Source organism: Bombus affinis, chromosome 2 (genome assembly GCF_024516045.1).
Source record: "Bombus affinis isolate iyBomAffi1 chromosome 2, iyBomAffi1.2, whole genome shotgun sequence".
Classification (NCBI taxonomy): Eukaryota; Metazoa; Arthropoda; class Insecta; order Hymenoptera; family Apidae; genus Bombus; species Bombus affinis.
This window is the reverse complement of record NC_066345.1, coordinates 16,203,810-16,223,102: the sequence shown is the minus strand read 5'-3', so window position 1 is coordinate 16,223,102 and position 19,293 is coordinate 16,203,810. Positions and strand designations below refer to the sequence as shown.

The window sequence follows — 19,293 nt, the reverse complement described above, 5'->3', positions numbered from 1 at the left end:
TGTATTTAAAATCCTTCTATCGTTGCCAGCATCCGCAGGAATCTACGCGCTTAAACAATTTTCGTGTGTTTGCCTCTTAATATCTTCGCCACTGTGGCTTCTGCAACGTCGCGTACCTTTGCGAATAAAGTGATCTCACCACTTGCGATAGTTAGAACGATATTAATTTTGAACTAGGCTGCTCTTATTACAATGAGAATTGGGTGGATCGAATAAAGCGAAGAATACAGAGGAACATGGCGAACAATCGACTGTACGCACATACTTTGACGTTCGCGATGCGTAACATCGTCGACAAATATTTTCCAATTTCTATGTATCATTTTTAGATTCGTTTCAAATTTTAAGTTGAATTTTAAAGTTGTGATAACTTGGCTCGCGCGGGTTCTGAACGAGCTTCTGAGCGAGATGTCTGTAATTTAATGGAAAAACGAGAATCTAATGGCCAGTTTTGGGATTAAGAAACAGGTATCGAACCATAGCAACGTCCAATGAACTATAGCGATGACGATAAACCGTACGAAGACTACGGACGGATATAAATAATTTAATTTCGACTTACTGTTTTAGGAACAATGTTTACCCGGTTTTATTCGCGTGGGTGAGCTTTGCCTGAACTCGAGTGCACGTGTGCACAGCGTTCACATGTTGCTGTGGAAATACGAGCGACTGTAAATTTCAATCTTCACACTGTACTAGTGCTTTAACAGCATTAACGCTAAGAATACGATCAGTGTCACAATAACGCGCAGCCATTGTTTCGTTCTCTGGTTTCCTTCGCCACGATCGCGTTTACCGTTCCTTGACTTTGAACCTCTGTCTCTTGGAACACATTTTTTTAAATCATTCCTCTGCTTCTTAAAAGCTTTTTAAAAATTTCTAACATTCTTTCTTTCGACATTCTCTTCGATAGTCCCGTTTTCTATATTTTCTTCCAAATTCACGAAGATAGTCGCGCATACCGTGTAGAGAAGCTATCTTCGTAGAAAGAAGCGAGAGGAAAGCTTGGAAAATATCGTGAGACGACGAGAAGACCGTGGATTTTTAGACGTTTTTAGGAAATTTCAAAATTGCATCGAGTGCACGTACGAAGAGACATAGAAAATACTCGAAATGTTCCGTCTTCTACGATTCTGCAATTGCTAGGTATCGTGTTAGCAACTAAATGATCGCGGATTTTGTCATTAGGTGATAACTTGGTTGCCAATCCAATACGATAGACAACCTGGAAGATGCTTTCCCGCTGAGCGTAGCCATCCACGTGCCATTTAATAATTATTTAGTAATAAAGTTAGACAAATTTACCAAACGTCAATTGCAAGGCACAAATTGAAAATAAAAAATCAAAAAAGAATAGAAATAATGTCCCGTGGTGCGGTTGGAAAAGCGTCGGGAAACTTCCCGGAGCCACTGTACGCGGAGGCGACGGTCGTCGCAGAAAGGGGCCTGAAGGAGTCAAAGGAGCGACGCTCGCCTCTACCCGGCCAAAGGGTCTGTTAATCGTCGTTGCACGATTTTACCGCCACACGGTTTATATTGTGTTGGCAACTAAGTGACTGCGGGTTTTGTCATTACCACCGAATGACAAAATCCGCAATCGCTTAGTTGCCAACCCAATACTTCGTGACACGTCGATAGTGGCAAGAGGAGGTAAAGCGTTGGCCGTTGTCCAGAACGCAGCAGTCCATCACTTCCATTCACATTACGCAGGTAAACGCGCCTCGTCCATCCACGATATGTACAATTTGAACGATCGTGTATTTCACTTGCCTCTGTTACAAACGTGAGACGTTTCGACGAACAATTTGCAAGGTTTCGCCGTGGCTCGTTTTTCTTCTTACGGTAAAATTTCGTTGGCGCGATACGAAGCAGCCAAAGCCCGATGACGATGACGCACAAGAGCAAAGGGTTAATGTATCGAGATCGGGGGAACAAGGCGCGGGTTGGAAAATGGGACAGACGGACTGCCGCAATTGAGGATTCACGTTAGTTTCCGAGAATTCTAGATTGCCTTTAATTAATCGCTATCGCGTTCTTAAACGGACTACGAGTTTTCGCATTCACGTCGATAATTACGGCCAATGCTTTCTAAACGAACGATGCAAATGCGTTCGCCTCGGCTCGATACGTCTTCGCGCCGCTATAAATATTTAATGGATTTAAAAGAGCAAAACAGACTTATGCAAATGGATGGATGTGGAAGAAACTCGAAAAAGTCCGGGGATATGTCGAGGATGTCGTTGCGTTTTATTAAACGACGGTTACGTACAGCGAGATGAATCATACGATTCGTTAATGAAACGGGAAAGCGAAGAAAAATGTAACGACGGTGGCTAAACTATTTTTACGAGCTCATACTCGATCGGAGGATGTTTCGATTTTGGGAAAAATCTGTCTTTGCCGTTTTGCTCGTTTATTCTTATATTCTTTACTTATTGTATTAGGTTGTTCTTAAAGTTGCTTTCGTTTTATAAGGAAATAATAGACGCGCGATGTTTTTTGTTTTATATTAGTTTATCGATTGATTTGTTGAATCATCGAACGTAATAATAGAAATAGAACGAAATGGATCGTAGCTAAATCGATGAAATAATCTAAAACAGAAATTGTTGTTCATCTATTATCACCTTATGAAACGAAAGATACTTTTCGGACAATCTAATATATTCTTCGCGCTCGTATCGCTTCGGATATCTTCTCTTCTTTTTGCTAATTAATTCGCCCGTGGAAAGGGCGGATTACGAGAATACGGAATAGAAACCGAGAGATCGAACGATGAAAGCAAATATTTCAAATTTACAAACTGCGTGTATTTTGATAACGTCTATGAAAATATAACATCCATTTCGGATCGTACAGAAACATAGAGAACAGCAGGGTTGATCTTGCATATTTTTCATTCGGATAATGTCAACTAATATATCGTATCTCGGAAGTAACGTTAAACTTGTGTCAACGTTACGCGCTATAATTTTTCTAACGTTCCAAGATCCATTTTTAAATTGTTGAAAAATATGATCGGGCTTCCTCAAATCTTATCTACGAAACAAGACATCTTGACGTGGATTTACCAGAACTAACGTACAAAATTATCAAAGAGGTTTTCCAAAGGTAAGCAGAAAATTCGTAGAGCGAAACATTTCTTATCTGCAACTATGTTACACGTGCAAGTCCTGTAGACTTTGCGACTGACTATACTTTGCTACAATTTTTCTAACGTCCCAAGATCTATTTTTAAATTGTTGAAAACTACGATCGGGCTTCTTCAAATCTTATCTACGAAACAAGACATCTTGACGTGGATTTACCAAAACTAACGTACAAAATTATCAAAGAGAAATCAAATGTCAATCACTTCTTATTTGCAACTATGTTCCACGTGCAGATCCTGTATCGTAGACTTTTGCGACTGACTATACTTTGCTACAATTTTTCTAACCTTCCAAGATCTATTTTTAAATTGTTGAAAACTACGATCGGGCTTCTTCAACTCTTATCTACGAAACAAGACATCTTGACGTGGATTTACCAAAACTAACGTACAAAATTATCAAAGAGAAATCAAATGTCAATCACTTCTTATTTGCAACTATGTTCCACGTGCAGATCCTGTATCGTAGACTTTTGCGACTGACTATACTTTGCTACAATTTTTCTAACGTTCCAAGATCTATTTTTAAATTGTTGAAGAATACGATCGGGTTTCTTGAAATCTTATCTACGAAACAAAGCAACTTGACGTGGATTTACCAAAACTAACGTACAAAATTATCAAAGAGAAATCAAATGTCAATCACTTCTTATTTGCAACTATGTTCCACGTGCAGATCCTGTATCGTAGACTTTTGCGACTGACTATACTTTGCTACAATTTTTCTAACGTTCCAAGATCTATTTTTAAATTGTTGAAGAATATGATCGGGTTTCTTGAAATCTTATCTACGAAACAAAGCAACTTGACGTGGATTTACCAAAAACTAACGTACAAAATTATCAAAGAGATTCTCCAAAGGTAAGAAGAAAATTCGTAGTCGACCACTTATCTGCAACGATGTTCCACGTGCAAGGCCTGTACCGTAGACTTTTGCGACTGACTATACTTTACTACGCGCGTTTATGAACGGAGTTGAAAACCGATCGGAGCCGTGACACATTCGGAACCCGCCCACAGCGCACCACGTGCTCCGCACGTCTGCAGCCGAGGTCTCGCTAGGGAGACAGTGACAAAGAAGACGCAACAGGAAAAAGAGAAAAGGAAAAACGAAAGAAAGAAAGAAATACACGAACGTCGTGCGTGTCGCGTATTGTATCGTCCTTTTTTCGTTTCAAAACCATTCGTCGTCTTACGAGGTCCATAGGCACGTTTTTTGCCTCGATCTTGGCATTGGTCCTCGAAATGACGCACATGTCGTCTCCGGGACCAATTGCCATTCCGTATCGGCAAGAACATCGTTAACTATCGTCTTCTCGCGTCCACTCGACGCGCTTAAACGTCACTTGAAAATTCCACTCGACTTTCGTACTTTCGCATTTTTCTTAACAGCAATACGCCACGACGAGATAAAGTTCGTGGGAACCGCGTACGAATTCCGTCTCTGACTCACCGCATTAGTTCCTTTCACGAGTCATTCGTCATGGCAACCGACAGGACATCCGTAGAACGAGGAAAACCTTCGATTGTCCTCGACAGATTAGCAAATTGTCAGTCCACGTAATGCGAAGCAAAGTCTGTGAAACCGAACGTAAATGTATGCGACGTTTAATGTCGTGGTATTTTTGACAAGCAAGTTTGCTTCTTACTAAATAGCTCGAGACAGTTCGGGATCGAACACACTGCTTCTTCTTCGTTTTCCTATACGTTTTTTCAATTTTTCCACGATCGACTGGTCGACGATGTATGGAATTAATTAGTGAGAAATTAATAAAAATTCGCGACTTTCAACAACGTACGACACTGTCTGTATGGATTGCGATGCGCGAACGGAAACCGACCGTCACGACGGAAGAAAGACGGCGGCGTGGAGCGACGTGCGATCGGCCTGTTCGTCACCGTCACCGCGGATGGACTGCTTACCGCGCTAGATACGGGCCCAAAGCGAGTCAACAGAGGGGGAACGGACTTAGGCGACTCGAACGACGACGAGTGTAAATGCAAGCTGCTTGTTGACATGTATACGACCACGAGCGAACCAGCGAAGCTCGAAGATGCTTTTAGGAAACGTTTATCACGCGTTTTGTCGTAATTGTCCAACGACAATTTCGCTTCTCGTTCGAACAAGTACGCACGGTGGCTGGCGAAAGTATATATATATATATATATATTATTCTTTTTATTTAATTTCAGCCGCACAGCTCACAGGAAATGGACATTGGTTTTACGATATTTTCTCAAACTGACGCGCGGTCGTATCTTTCTTACATTTGGCTTCGTAAACGCAAAGTTCGTAAAACCGAAGCCTGTTCTTGGCTCGTGAAAGTATTCCAACGTTTGTAGCAAAATTTTATAAACTTCAACGGGCTAATTCGTCGCGCTAATTCAAAATATTTGCTCGCGTCGACTATCAAAATTGTACTTACACACGCGCAACTACTACTACTATACTATTCACATAGAATCACATTGCCAGATCGCCAGAGGAATGACAAAGTTGCTTAAAACCAGCGTCCATTCCTCAGTCGCGGAAGTATCCGCGCACAAAGTTTTGCAAAGCCAAAGTGCCCGTTAACAGGTACGCGATTACGGTGACTCGTCGAGGCGCGTCAACCATCGAAACCGTGGTCGTTCAGGGACGACTATCGCCTATACGATGCTGGTTTTCTCGCCGCGGCAATGACTCACGTTTTGAGGATCAGCGATATTCTTTACGGTGGCTGACGATCAACGTGGACGACGAGTTTCCACGAAACCCGCATCCGGGTACCAGGAACCAACGAGATTACGTTAATTTGCGAGCGTAAGATAAATCGCACGTACGAACGTCTATTGGCGTTGATTAAGATTTTCGCGCGCTCGTCTCTACGTATCGATTCTTCGAATTTGTTAGAGTTTAGCGCGTATGCGCGATATCGTGTACGGAGTAAAGTTAAAGCGATTTAGGTCGACGTTTTTATAGAAAGGGGGCCGAACAACGAGCGGTCCCTTGACAATAAATCGTCAAACGCTTGGTTTTTATTAGAGCCGGGGGTGTAACCGTAAGCTTAATCTGGGCCAATATGAAACGCTGCCGGTGAGTGGCAAACCGTCGACGCTTCAGCGACGATAGCGCGTCAAACGATCTGGTCGATTCGAACGATGGTTTTCCGCGGACCTCGCGTTCCAAGAAATTTCGCCGTTTAACGCGAAAGCGACGCTTTCTAATTTCCGGAACGATCCGTTGTTTCTTCGCGCGTGTGCAATGACTCACGAAAATATTTGATTGCTTATGAAATCACCGATGACATTTTCTTCTTACGTTCGTTCAACGAACGAACTATCGCCCGACTGTACCGATAAAACGCAAAATCGATATAAAAACGTATTAAAAAGTTGTCGCGCGTTTATCGCAAAGTGTACGATATCGGCCGTGTCCGCGATTTTGCGTTATACGAATTTTTTTTTACCCGAGAACAACGTTTAATATAGTCGATAACGATCGTTTATGGCTGCCTTTAAATCACCATTAATTCTATGCTACAAACGACGAGTAGATAAGCTGGAAGCTTTCCCATTCCTTTTATTTATACAAACTATATATCATGGCTGTTGATCATTTTTACAAATGTGTAAAAATAGTCACTGCGAGTTACCTCGTAGACTTATTTGCACGTCTATCAAACAGCTACGTATCTCTCGTACACGGATCCACTGATAATCTATCTGTCACAGTTTCTCGTACGAATTCTTCTCAACGCGTTCCATTTCCCCCTAAAACGGGAATACTAACTCGAAACTCGATCAAAAATCTACCGTCGTTGCGAACGTATCGAGGAAAATCGCGCGAAAATTCAACGACTCTCGATTTCTAAGATAACAAACAGACAGACAGACAGACGGACAGACGGACGCGCGTGTTACGCAACGTAGAAACGAAAGAATCGATTGGAATATCGTCCAACGATCGACGGAAGACGTCGAAGCGGAAAGCTTCGGTTTAGAGACGATTCGCATCATCCCCTTCGTCAAATCGTCTCGACGAAAAGCTTCCGTTTTAATTAATTATATTTACCCGGTGAACGATCGAACGAGCGGGTAAATGGCGTTTCCTTCTTGCGAAGGAGGAGGAGGCGGACGAAAGAAAAAAAGAGGAGAACGGTGATTCCACTTCCGATTTATTAGGGGCGCGGTAGATACTCTTCCGTTGTGCGCGCTCGTACCCAGCTGCTTTCTCCCCCTTTGTACGGCTCGATCGTACGGCAGCCTGCCTGCTAAGCAAATGTAATTATTTTTAAAAAGGATGTAGGGACCGTGGTGTTTTCATGCGGACGGAACGCGTGCTTCGAACGAAAGCGTAGGTGCTTTAAGAGTAAGCATCGAGGATGAGTCGATGCGCCACGTTTCTATAAATCATTCGGCAAGCGTAATCGCGGTGTACACCTACATCCAGCAGCTTTCTTACCGACAACGATCGCGTGATTTGTAATGTCGCGTGCACCGGAAGTCATCGTACGATACGACGGCATTTACGTGGAATTTTAAAACGCTACGAGACATCTTCGTCGTTGTCGGTTTTGTAGAAAGTTTGCGTTTCCGACGTTTGTCTGGAACGCTGAATTTTTAACGTCTTTTAATCGTCTTTCTCTTCTTTTTTTTCTTCTTTTCTTCAGGAAATTTGCATCGAAGAAGAAACACAGGAAACGCGGAGGATGTCCGAAAAATACGAAAGCGTAACACGGTGTTTGATATTACGTAACGTCGCGTATCGCGGTATACAAAGGTTGAAAGGTTTTTCGGAAGTCTGACATTCTCGCAGAAGTCTGGGGAACCCGTACGAATACGTAAAAATGGACGAAACTTTGTTTAAGTTAAAAAGTTTCAGTTATCGTGATATTCGGTGGACGGAAGAAGATCGCTATTTAGGTTCCAGTTATTTAATTATGCGCGTAAAAATATAAAACCACGCGCACGCTCTAAAAATAACGTTTCGCGCGAAAGTGAAAGAGACTTTTGCTCGAATCGACGGATTACTTTGTGGCAGCGTGATTGCTGTTGCCGAGGCTCGTCGTGTATTCTATTAAGCATCCACGCCTCCACAACGTGGCACGTTAAACGTCGTTCGTTAAACCACGACTTCGCTGATTTCGCCGTTGATGTCTTACCGCCCTCGGATTTGTTAACAGGTCCAGATTGAAAGAGATCGCCGTAATTCGCTAAGAAACCTGCTTAATTTGTCATTGTACCGATCGAAGGTCTATCGTTCTCCTTGCAAAAGTAAACGAGTCTTCTAAAAATAAATATAAAATTAGAAAATGATCCATTAAAAAAAAAAAAAGAATAGAAGAAGATCTTTGTGATTTCTGAAAAGATAGACGAATTACGACAAACAAATATATCGACCATAAGCGTAGGTAGAACAAATATACGTATTATGGAGATAACAGGAAAAATAACGATTAATTATCATTTATTAAAATACCGATAATTAGAAGCGTAACGATCTTATTCTTATTAATCGACGTGCAAAAGTTAATGTTTTATATTGACGTTTCTAATTGTGACGCGATTCGTTTATGATACGATTTTTTGATCGGCTAAATATCTATAAACGGCGATGTATGTAGGTCACTATAGCGCGTAGATTCGCGCGATTCTCTCAAGAAACTTAATAAAATAGATTTTCGTCCGGTAGAATAAATATTCTCTTGTTCGTGAAGGACACTAACCCCACGCCTGCGCTCTATTAGAATCCAGAAAACTCATCCGTACGAGCGAATTCGGTGGTCCAGTTAGCCGATCGGTTAGTCGCTTCGCGAATACCGCGAGACCAGTTCCGATCGAGATTTCTATTTTCGTGATATCTTCGCCGTCTCAGTCTCTCGTTAGAGCCGACAGCCTACGCGTATTTCGATCGTCGAAAAATCGCGTTCGGTTTCTTAAATATCGAGAGGTCGTGCAGTCGTCGACGGTTTACGACCGAACGGAAATGTAACTACAGGTCCTTTGTAACTCTTAACGCGAACCGTGCCAGTACTACGGAGGATAAAGAAGAAGAGAACGTGACAATTTCTATTTCCGCAATATCTTCATCGCGTAAGAACCGAAGAACTTTTAGAATCGAATCCGCTGAAAATCTGTTCAATTTTAGTGCGTGTCGAAACAAGACGTTTTATGCACAGCGTTGCTCGTTTCTCTCTTCCGCGAGTGTGGCGAATATCGTCGGTGTGAAATTTTCCGCGAAACATCATCTCGGAAATTCCGTCGGAACTTGCTAAGAAACGAAGATCCAAGATGTGCAACAGGTTCAAATACTCGCGTCGTACTTCTCTAGATTTCCCTGCGAAAGGCGACGAACGTGTCGCTAAACGGGATCGTAGCCCGCGCGCTGTACTTCGCGAAGGCGTGAAATTTCATTCATAGTTGGTTGTGCGTGCACGTTTCATGGAAATTGGATAGTTTGAACGCGTAAGATGAGAATAGAAGGCGGAAGAGGCAGATTGAAAACGAAGTTTACCGGCAAAGCTGAAAGAGGCAGATCAAAATCTGCACGTGCTTCTGTTCGTCCGGAGTCGCATAAATGATTCGCATCAATGAACTCAGAACCGTCGGCGTCTACTTCTTACGAAGGTAAGCGCTTCTTCCATCGATCGTAGGTAAGAACCGTCGACGATAACAGCACGGAAAACGACTGACGAAACGCGAATTCGCTTCCACCATCTCGTGACGCTACGTCGGAGAGGAAGATTGGACGTGTTGTTCGTTCGTACTGAAAACGCGTAACTCGTTGACGCGCGAATTATCGTCAACCGTCGATTTTTAGCCGGTTTATCGGCCTTTCGTCTCCGCAGTTTGTCTTTCTGTCCTCTATCGTCGCAAATATATAATTATAAACTTCGATTTGCAATGTTTCTGCCGAAACATCCAGACGATGTCTATTTGTTTCTTAAAATTAGCGTTAAAGTAAAAATAAGTGTCGACTTAGGCTGGCAAAGAAGTAGACGTAAACGTAGAAAAGAAAGGCAGAGGAAAAGGTAGCTTGTCACTTCGGTTTGTGTCAATCAAAAATAAATACTAATCGCAATGTGATGTAAATTAGAAATAAGATTTTGTACGTAGAAGCACGAACACGTACAGTGTACGAGCAGAGGAGATAAAACGAAAGAAATATACATCGAGATTGCCTGTGCTAATAATCGTCGAACATTCGAACGATCGATTGTTTTTAACATCTCGACGGTGATTAGAACAGAGATTGGAAGAGATTTGCTGAACACAGCGCGGTACGTTTTTAATACGAGCACGATACGTGCTTATCGGAAGGAGTCGATAAATCGAAATACAACGGCGTATTCGCGCATCCGTGTACGATAGTCGAGGTGCATCGAGATAACGACGATCTTCGAAACATTCGTTCGTACCCGAGCGAGACGCGGAATTTCGCGTTTCTGTTTCGCGAACTGAGAGGAGAAACGCGATTCGACGAAGCGGCTTGCGAGAGAAAGTAGGATTTTCGCTCGATCAAATATATTTCCCTGGTACGAGCTGCTTTTGTAAAATACGTTTATTCGCCGGCACTTGGCGATCCCTCGAGAAACGCAAATTCGCCGGAAGATCGAGGCGAAGTTTGCTCCGCGGTTGAAAGAGCGTATCGTCACGAGCGGCGAAAATAGATTTCTCTCTCTTCCTCTTCGGCGCCCGAACGCGAGGAAAAAAGACGTACCTTCGTTGCATTTTCTCAACGCGCAGGAAAGAAAACGAGCGAGACAGTCGTTGAACGGGAAGAAAGTAAATAAATGGTGAGCATAGGCGGCGGACGAACGAGCAGAGAGAAAAGGCAGGAAGATCGAAGCGAAACAAGCTTATTTACATAAAGAGCGTTGTTAATTTCGTTTAAGAACGTACGAGTGTTTTCCACTGACGGAGACAGCGACACGGAGATCGTAGCTACTCGAGACGTTTCAAAAACGCTACGTTTTTAAAATCGTCTTACGATTACCGATTTAAGAATTTACTCGATCGTACGTTCAGCTGGCAGCTCGATAATTTACGTTTGAAACTGCCGTGCGATTAACTACCGCTTTACCACCTTAATAATTTATACGATTGTTTGTTTAACTAATCGCGATACATTGGAAGCGATTTAACATTATCCAGTCTTAGACGATATTTTTTGATAGAGCACGCGTTTGTGCGTGTCTCGCGTAACTGGGCCAAATTATAGCATCAAAGCGATGGAACACGTGCAAACGAGAGAGGAACCCACGTATCACGTGATCCGTGTTTCCGATCCTCCGACTCGCTCGCGTTTCTAACATCGTATTTATCAAGATGTTCGATACTTTGTTTTTTGGCGTAGCTTCGTAGATTTCGAAAGCGACGGTAAATTAGAAAGTAACAGCCGAAAAGTAAGAAAACGTAACGCGTAATACTCGCGTAATACACGAAATAGCGCACGGTTGAACGTACTTCAAACGCAAATCCGTATATCGCTGCTTAATATAGACGCGTGTCAATTTATTAGATATGCGAATTAAGTGGGAGTGTCGCGAACAAATAGGCACGTTTCATACGCAAATAGCGTATGTGCTGTATCGGATTCCATGTCGCGTACATACGAGCGTATCAGCGTTTCCCAACGTGCGATACGTGTGCGCCTAACAGCGCGCAATTTTGGCTGTTTTCGTGTACAATTGCAACGCGATATCGCCTTCGTCGTCGAGACGCGCGAAACCGTGCTTTTTATTCTAACAGACGTTTATTTTCACGCGATGCTTTTACGCGTTGTTAACTCGTCGACTGTCTGAAAATTGCATCGCTATCCATTTAAACGAAACTCGACGTTAAAACGAAGTGCAACTTGAAATTCGAATTAAAAAATTTGATCGAATCGCCTTCGACTACGATCGTATCGGATCTCTTACGTTTATATTCTGTTATCGAAGTTTCTTTATTTTTTTTCTTTTTCCATTCGAATTACACCTTCTTTTTCTAGGCCTGTTTATATCATAATTTTGGAACTTGATTGGCTCTGTTAACGAACGATCGAAAAATAGTTTGGAACCTCTGACGTATATGTACATACCTTTGCATTTGATCTCGTTTTCATTTGAATCACTTTTTTCCTGTTTATATTATAATTTTAGAACTTGATTGGCTCTGTTAACGAACGATCGAAAAATAGTTGGGAAACTCTGACGTATATGTACATACCTTTGCATTTGATCTCGGTTTCATTTGAATCATACTTTTTTTCTGTTTATATTATAATTTTAGAATTTGATTGGCTCTATTGACGAACGATCGACAAATAGTTGGAAAACTCTGACGTATATGTACATACCTTTGCATTTGATCTCGTTTTCATTTGAATCATACTTTTTTTCTGTTTATATTATAATTTTAGAACTTGATTGGCTCTATTAACGAATGATTGAAAAATAGTTTGGAAACTCTGACGTATATGTACATACCTTTGCATTTGATCTCGTTTTCATTTGAATTATACTTTTTTTCTGTTTATATTATAATTTTAGAATTTGATTGGCTCTGTTAACGAACGATTAAAAAATAGTTGGGAAACTCTGACGTATATGTACATACCTTTGCATTTGATCTCGTTTTCATTTGAATCATACTTTTTTTCTGTTTATATTATAATTTTAGAATTTGATTGGCTCTATTAACGAACGATCGAAAAATAGTTGGGAAACTCTGGCGTGTATGTACATACCTGTGCATTTGATCTCGTCAACGCTGTGGGAGTGGCTTTCGCTAATTGCTATCGCTCATCAATTACTATCAGATACAGATACGTACTGGGTGAACTGTTTAAATATAAATACAAATCGGATACGAATTGATAGCTTGCCGCTCGATCGACGATTCGGAGACTCGCAGATGCCCAAACTGACGATTGTTCTCTTCGATGCATAAACCTGATGTTTCCAATGCCAATACCTCGTACGAGATTTTCTGCTGTATCCTCCGATGTTGGTTTTTCTCGATAAACCAACTCTTTCGATTCGTGTCACGAATAAAATGCCAAGACAGCGACGTTGGCGAAACGAACTGATCGCTTGGCGCTTCTTTATTTCGTATACTTTGTATCCTGCCTAACATCGTTTTCCTACGTAAATCCTACGTCTCGGATCCACGTCTCAATGCCACGTGCTAATTTTTCATTAATCGCCTGTTTGCGATAAACGCGTCGTAACTTCTCTCCGTCCAATTTGTCTCGTCCAATTTCACCACGATTGTACAATCGCTATCGCATAGTCATCGCCTCTCGTTACGATACCCACGAAATTTCAACAATTTTTTAGATAAAACGTAGTACAGTATATTTGTAAAAAAAAAAAAAAAAATAAAAAAGAAAGAAATTCGTAAGCTATAAGAATTGGAATACTCGAACGAGCCACGCTTACTTATTTCTAATGCAACGTATATTATAACGATCGTCGGAGTACAACTCAATTTTCCATTTCGCAACTACATCCGTAACATCGTTTTTCTAACTCTTTAAAAAAGGCTTGTTTTTGCCGGTCGTCGCCAACAGGCGACCAGTTTTTACGCTCCTGTACAAAACGACACCTGTCTACCATGCTGTCCGCAGATGGAGTACTGGATGGCGAGCAACGAGACCGGTCACAATGGCACAGAGGAGACAATCCAGGAGGTCCTCAGGGATCCAGGATCGGCGGTCCTGTTCGTGGGATATCCGCCATGGCTTTTGCACTTCGCCGCTGGATGTTGCATACTCTTCATGGTCATCGGCATCCCGGGAAATTTATTCACCATCGTCGCTCTTTTCCGCACCAAAAAGGTCAGCGCTCCGGCGATACGTCTTTTCCGCGTCTTCCTCGTCTTTCCTTCAAATTTTCTATATCTATCGCTATATCTCTTTCATTTATTTCTTCTCTACTATTTCGTTTTCTAACACGCGCCCAGACACCCGAAGCCTTTGTATTTCATAGCGCTCGAGTAACACGCGTTTCTATCCTCGACGAACGCGTTCTGTCTATTTCTTCTTCTCTTCTTTCGTTTTTCTTTATTTCCTCGGATACGCTGAAATACTCGAAGCTTCCGATCGACGCACGTTAGATTATCATCAGCGACAACACCTTTGCAAAGAGGAATTTTATCTCTGTCGCGTAGTTTGTCCGCGAACACGTCGTTTGTAGGATTCAGCGGAATCGGAAATTTCCTGCGTTGCGATCCAACGACACGTTGGCGAAAGCTGTGACACGTATCTAAGAGATTTATAAACGAGCTTGCGCGTAAGTCGAGCAAACGTGGATACGTCGTGGCGAAAAAAATGTCGCGCGACGAATCTGTCACGAATGGAACGAAATATACTCGGCGGCGTTGCGGTTACTTGAATTTCTAGTTACTCGTAGCATGCTAAGTGGTATTTGCTTGTACACCGACTAGGTCAATAAGTGGTTCACCTCGAATCTCGTTTCAAGACAATAGGAAAAAGTAAAAGTGACGTAAGGAATGGTTAAAAGCTGGCGTAAGTAAATTAGCATACACGAGTGAAGCGAATCTTGGAACAAATCACGATGGAATTGTAATTATGAGAAAATATTCAGCGACGATTTATTGTTTTTATTCGCCTGTGTATTCCTCGCTTCGTCGTGTTAATAAACGGCTGAACCAGTGGCAAATAAAAATGAAGGTTTCTTCGATTCGAAAGGTTTCCCTTTAAAGTTGCGTTATGATTCGTGAAAAATTCAGCAATTTACGTTCTCTTCTTTTAGGTCTCGCGATCCGGTCGAAGCTTGCCAATTGTAAGAAAACTCGATAGGTCTCGCGAAACGCAGGCAACGTTTATGCGACGAGATGTTTTTGGCAACACCGAGACTTATCGAATTTATGGGCATTCGCTGGGTTTGCGTGTAATTTACAAACGCGCCAACATTTATCTGTTAAGAAAGTATATTTACCAAGTTGACGCGATCACCGAGATAACGCGTTTCCACGCTATGATAACTTGCCTCTGGGTCGCTGTAAACGTCGCTCTTCCGGTTCGTTCGACTTGCAGCGTGTCGCGCAAAGGTCTCAAAACTCCGCACCAAATACATTCTCTGATCTATTCTCTTATTATATTAAATATTATTAGAGGAATATCGCGGAACACGTTGTCGGTTTACCTAAAACCAACGAAGAGCGGCAGACAGGCGAATGAAAGAAGAACGATGGAAAAATAAAAACCGAGTTTGTCAGAGAATTAATTAATCAAATGGAAGAATGATTTTCCAAATCAGACGATATTTTCTGTGATATTTATCTCATGGTCGGATTAAACGACCGATATATCGGGAATTTCTTTCTAAAGTTCTATTAGGTTGGCAACTAAGTGATTGCGAATTTTGTTATTAACTGCCATTGACAAAATCCGCAATCACTTAGTTGCCAACCCAAATAGTCCATTTTTATTCCGCCGTTCGTTATCCTGACCGAATCGTCGTATCGTAGGGGACCCAAGACTTTCGCGTAATGCACACGCAGAAAACGATTTCCGAATTGACGACGCGCACGCGGCTTCTGACTTTTAGCGTATTATGAAACTTTTGCCTCGATCCTGTACCAAGAAAAACCATTATCCGTGATTCAGACTATCGCGAGTAAAACAAAGCGGCGGATGAGTCGATGGAATTATCGATTTCACGAGAATTATCGTGACACTGTAAATTATTGTCGTTACCGTCATTTGCCATTAGTAAATATATCTTTAATGATAAGTTTATATGTTTATATTGCACGATAATTCCTACTTTGTACCTATTTACGATTTGCAATATGTAGTTGTACATTTAACTACGATTATGCACAACTGTGTGTATGTACAGTATGTACAGTTATTCTCTACGATCGAATTTACGCTTGATACATAATTAAATTAACATTTCCTTTAATTACCATTGTTCGCAGTTAAGAAACGCCACCGCGATCTTCATAATGAATCTGTCACTTTCGGATTTGATGTTCTGTTGCTTCAATCTTCCTCTTGCCACGTCAACCTTCTGGCATAGTTCCTGGCGACACGGTCCGCTTCTGTGTCAACTGTTTCCTTTGTTAAGATACGGCTTGGTAGCAGTAAGCCTGTTTTCCATATTAGCGATCACGATCAATCGTTACGTTATGATAGGCCATCCTAGATTTTATCCCAGGTAAGTAAACCAAGTATTTTTGCGATGTTTCTACTCGCCGGTTACGCGTCGCTATCTTTTCCGAAAGCTTTTTGAAAAAAGAGTACGCGTGACTGTTGTGACATAGAATTAACCCTTAGAGTGCTGTGGGCGCATATAGGTGTCTGGCGAAAGCTATCGGTGCGGACCAAGGACGTATATATGCGCTTTCTGTAAGTGCCCGGCATGGACTAAGGACGCATGTATGGGTTTTTCAATTTTTCCGAACACCTACGCAGAAGTAATACTGTTACGTTTGTGTGAAATAAATATAAATGCATTGCTTACGGCAGTAAACGAATGCCAATAGTGGCTCGTTATCGTTGAAGTGTCACCACTTGTAAGAAAACTCTACATCTGGTTTTTTTAGTTTTCTCGAGCACTGAATTTTTCACACACAATTAAATAATTAACTAGCGTTATATTTACTAAATTTAGTTTTCTAGTTTATTGTTTTCTAGTTTATTACCCAAATTCTAGTTAACTGTAAATTTCTATGTTTATAATAAATTAATTTATTAAATATATAAATAAATTATATGATATAAATAAATTAATATGATATAAATAAATTATATATATGAATAAATTAATTTATAATAAATTAAAAATAGCTAAAAAATAACGCTCTTGAATCGTTTAATCTCGTGCAAAAGAATTTACACACAACTAAATTATTAACTCGCGTTATATTTACTAAATTTAGTTTTCTAGTTTATTGTTTTCTAGTTTATTACCCAAATTCTAGTTAACTGTAAATTTCAATGTTTATAATAAATAATTAAAAATAGCTAAAAAATAACGCTCTTGAATCGTTTAATCTCGTGCAAAAGAATTACTATAACTTATTACGATTTGCGCTTTGAATAGTCAATCGACAGAGTTCAATCTAACGAAAAAGTATTCCGTCCACAGCGATCGTCAGCGCTAGACGCGCGCCGTCCGAGCGGACGGCATAGGCCGCGAGTATTCAGCACTCAAAGGGTTTTAACACTGGAACCAGCACAGAGTCAAATTGCCCGGTTTTACAATTTTATTTTAAAATTCCCACTTCGTGTTATATGTTCTTCCGCAATGATGAAACGACTTTCGCAACGATAACTGAAAGAATAATATAATGAATTTTATTTTCTTTTTTACGTATTCAAACTGAAAATAATTTTGTATCGAGGATACTTATACCAATACCGGTGAAAATGACTGGTACTCGTCAAAGTGTAAAAGGGTCCTGCAATCTGTTTATCGAACCTCGATTAACCAATTTCCTCGTTTTGTACAACTCGCCACGCGTTTTTCAAATTTTTACCGCGTATCACTCGATACGATGATATCAGCTATCAGGAAAATTCCGGATCGATCGCTAGATCGCTAGATGCTAACGCTAGAAACACCACAGCGGTCGAAATGACCGGCTCTGCGATTTTATAAACGTGTCAACCCTCGTTTAGGGATCGCAGATGGATCAACAATACGAAAAATGTACTACATAAGATGGAATTGTTTTTGTGAGAAAGTAATAAATCGATAAATATAAAAATATTCTATTATTAGGTATTTTTTAAAGACCAGTCATTTTCACTGGTTTTCGTAGAAATAGCTTCGTCTTAACTATCGGTAGTTCTGCTGTTAAATCGCGACGAAACGACAATTTTCTTATTTCGTGATTTTATTATTGCAACTTATTGCGATTACTAAATTGCATTTTAAAAGCAACTATTGGCTTGTCCGGAAAGTGTCTTTCTCTTACAGACGCGTCTTCTACGACGATACATCTTTGTACAAAGTCGTGAAACCTAATCTGTCGAACGTTGTGATTTTTATTTTCATAGAATAAAATGGATCATACGTAATTCGATAAAACAATATAAAACAAAAATGTTGCGCATCCATCGTTTCCTTCGACCTAATGTTAGGTCGTCCGAAAAGTTTCTTTCAGACGCGCAATGTTTTTCGTTTGTTACCAGTTTATTGAATTATGCACGAACATAATAATAATAGAAATAGTACGAAATGGATCGTACCTAATTCGATAAAATAATATAAAACAGAAATCGTTGTTCATCCATTATCACCTCACGGAACGAAAGAAACTTTTCGGACGACCTAATACTTTCTACGCGCGACGAGTATACTCGTCGTAGCGCAAAATATCGCTGTTTCTTCACCACCGGTGTACTCGTCCGAAACAGCAAACCGGTTAACCATCGCAAATCATGCGAACGCGAAAGAAAATTGCCTATTTGGATTTTGTAATTTTGCTGATAGCGTAAGCCACGACTTGGTCGTTCAACGTGAGACGCTCGTAGCGCGGTATAAATCAACTCCATCCGCAATGAAACTGAGTTACAGTAGACTAAACACGCGCGTTTCACCCTAATCGACCGTGCGTACGTATCAGTACACGTATATTCGCCTATACAAATATATTCGTCGGATCGTCAATTATTCTTTCGCGTTTGAATCATTTGCAAAATCGAATTATTATCCAGTTCGACAGCATGCGGATAATTTTGTTTCGCCATGGACGATGCTTCTGCAAATATTTGCGAATATTCTCAGGCCCCTTGTCTCGCCTGTTTTCAGGATATACAAATCGAGATACATAACACCGATGATTTTAAGTACGTGGATGATCGCATTCGGTGCCCTGGTCGTTACGTGGTTTGGGAACTGGGGTCGCTTCGGACTGGACGTCGCCATTGGTTCTTGTTCCATCCTGCCGGACGTAAATGGTCGAAGTCCGAAGGAGTTCCTCTTCGTCGTTGCCTTCTTGATTCCTTGCATCGCGATCGTCGTTTGCTACGCGAGGATCTTCTACATCGTTCGGAAAACCGCTTGCAAAAGTAGAAATCGGAACGTAAATGCCGGCACGGACGCTGTTGAAAGCAACCACGAGGTAAGCGTAACGCGCAACGACGGGTCGACGTCGTAGGTCCTCGTCGGTTAAAACCTGCAAATCGTCTTCCCTGT

At 41.2% G+C, this 19,293-nt stretch overlaps 1 protein-coding gene across 4 annotated transcripts in view; it reads left to right on the top strand.

The window, feature by feature from the left end:
• Positions 1–19,293, top strand: part of LOC126926005 (G-protein coupled receptor moody) — a 28,850-nt gene that overhangs the window by 5,873 nt on the left and 3,684 nt on the right. Inside the window, exons 1-4 of one of the 4 annotated variants that reach the window (XM_050742080.1) lie at positions 1,224–1,710; positions 13,746–13,955; positions 16,067–16,305; positions 18,907–19,219. In XM_050742080.1, coding sequence (XP_050598037.1) covers positions 13,746–13,955; positions 16,067–16,305; positions 18,907–19,219 — 762 coding nt within the window. In that variant the 5' untranslated portion in view covers positions 1,224–1,710. The other 3 variants (XM_050742061.1, XM_050742071.1, XM_050742088.1) reach the window with 3 other exon arrangements.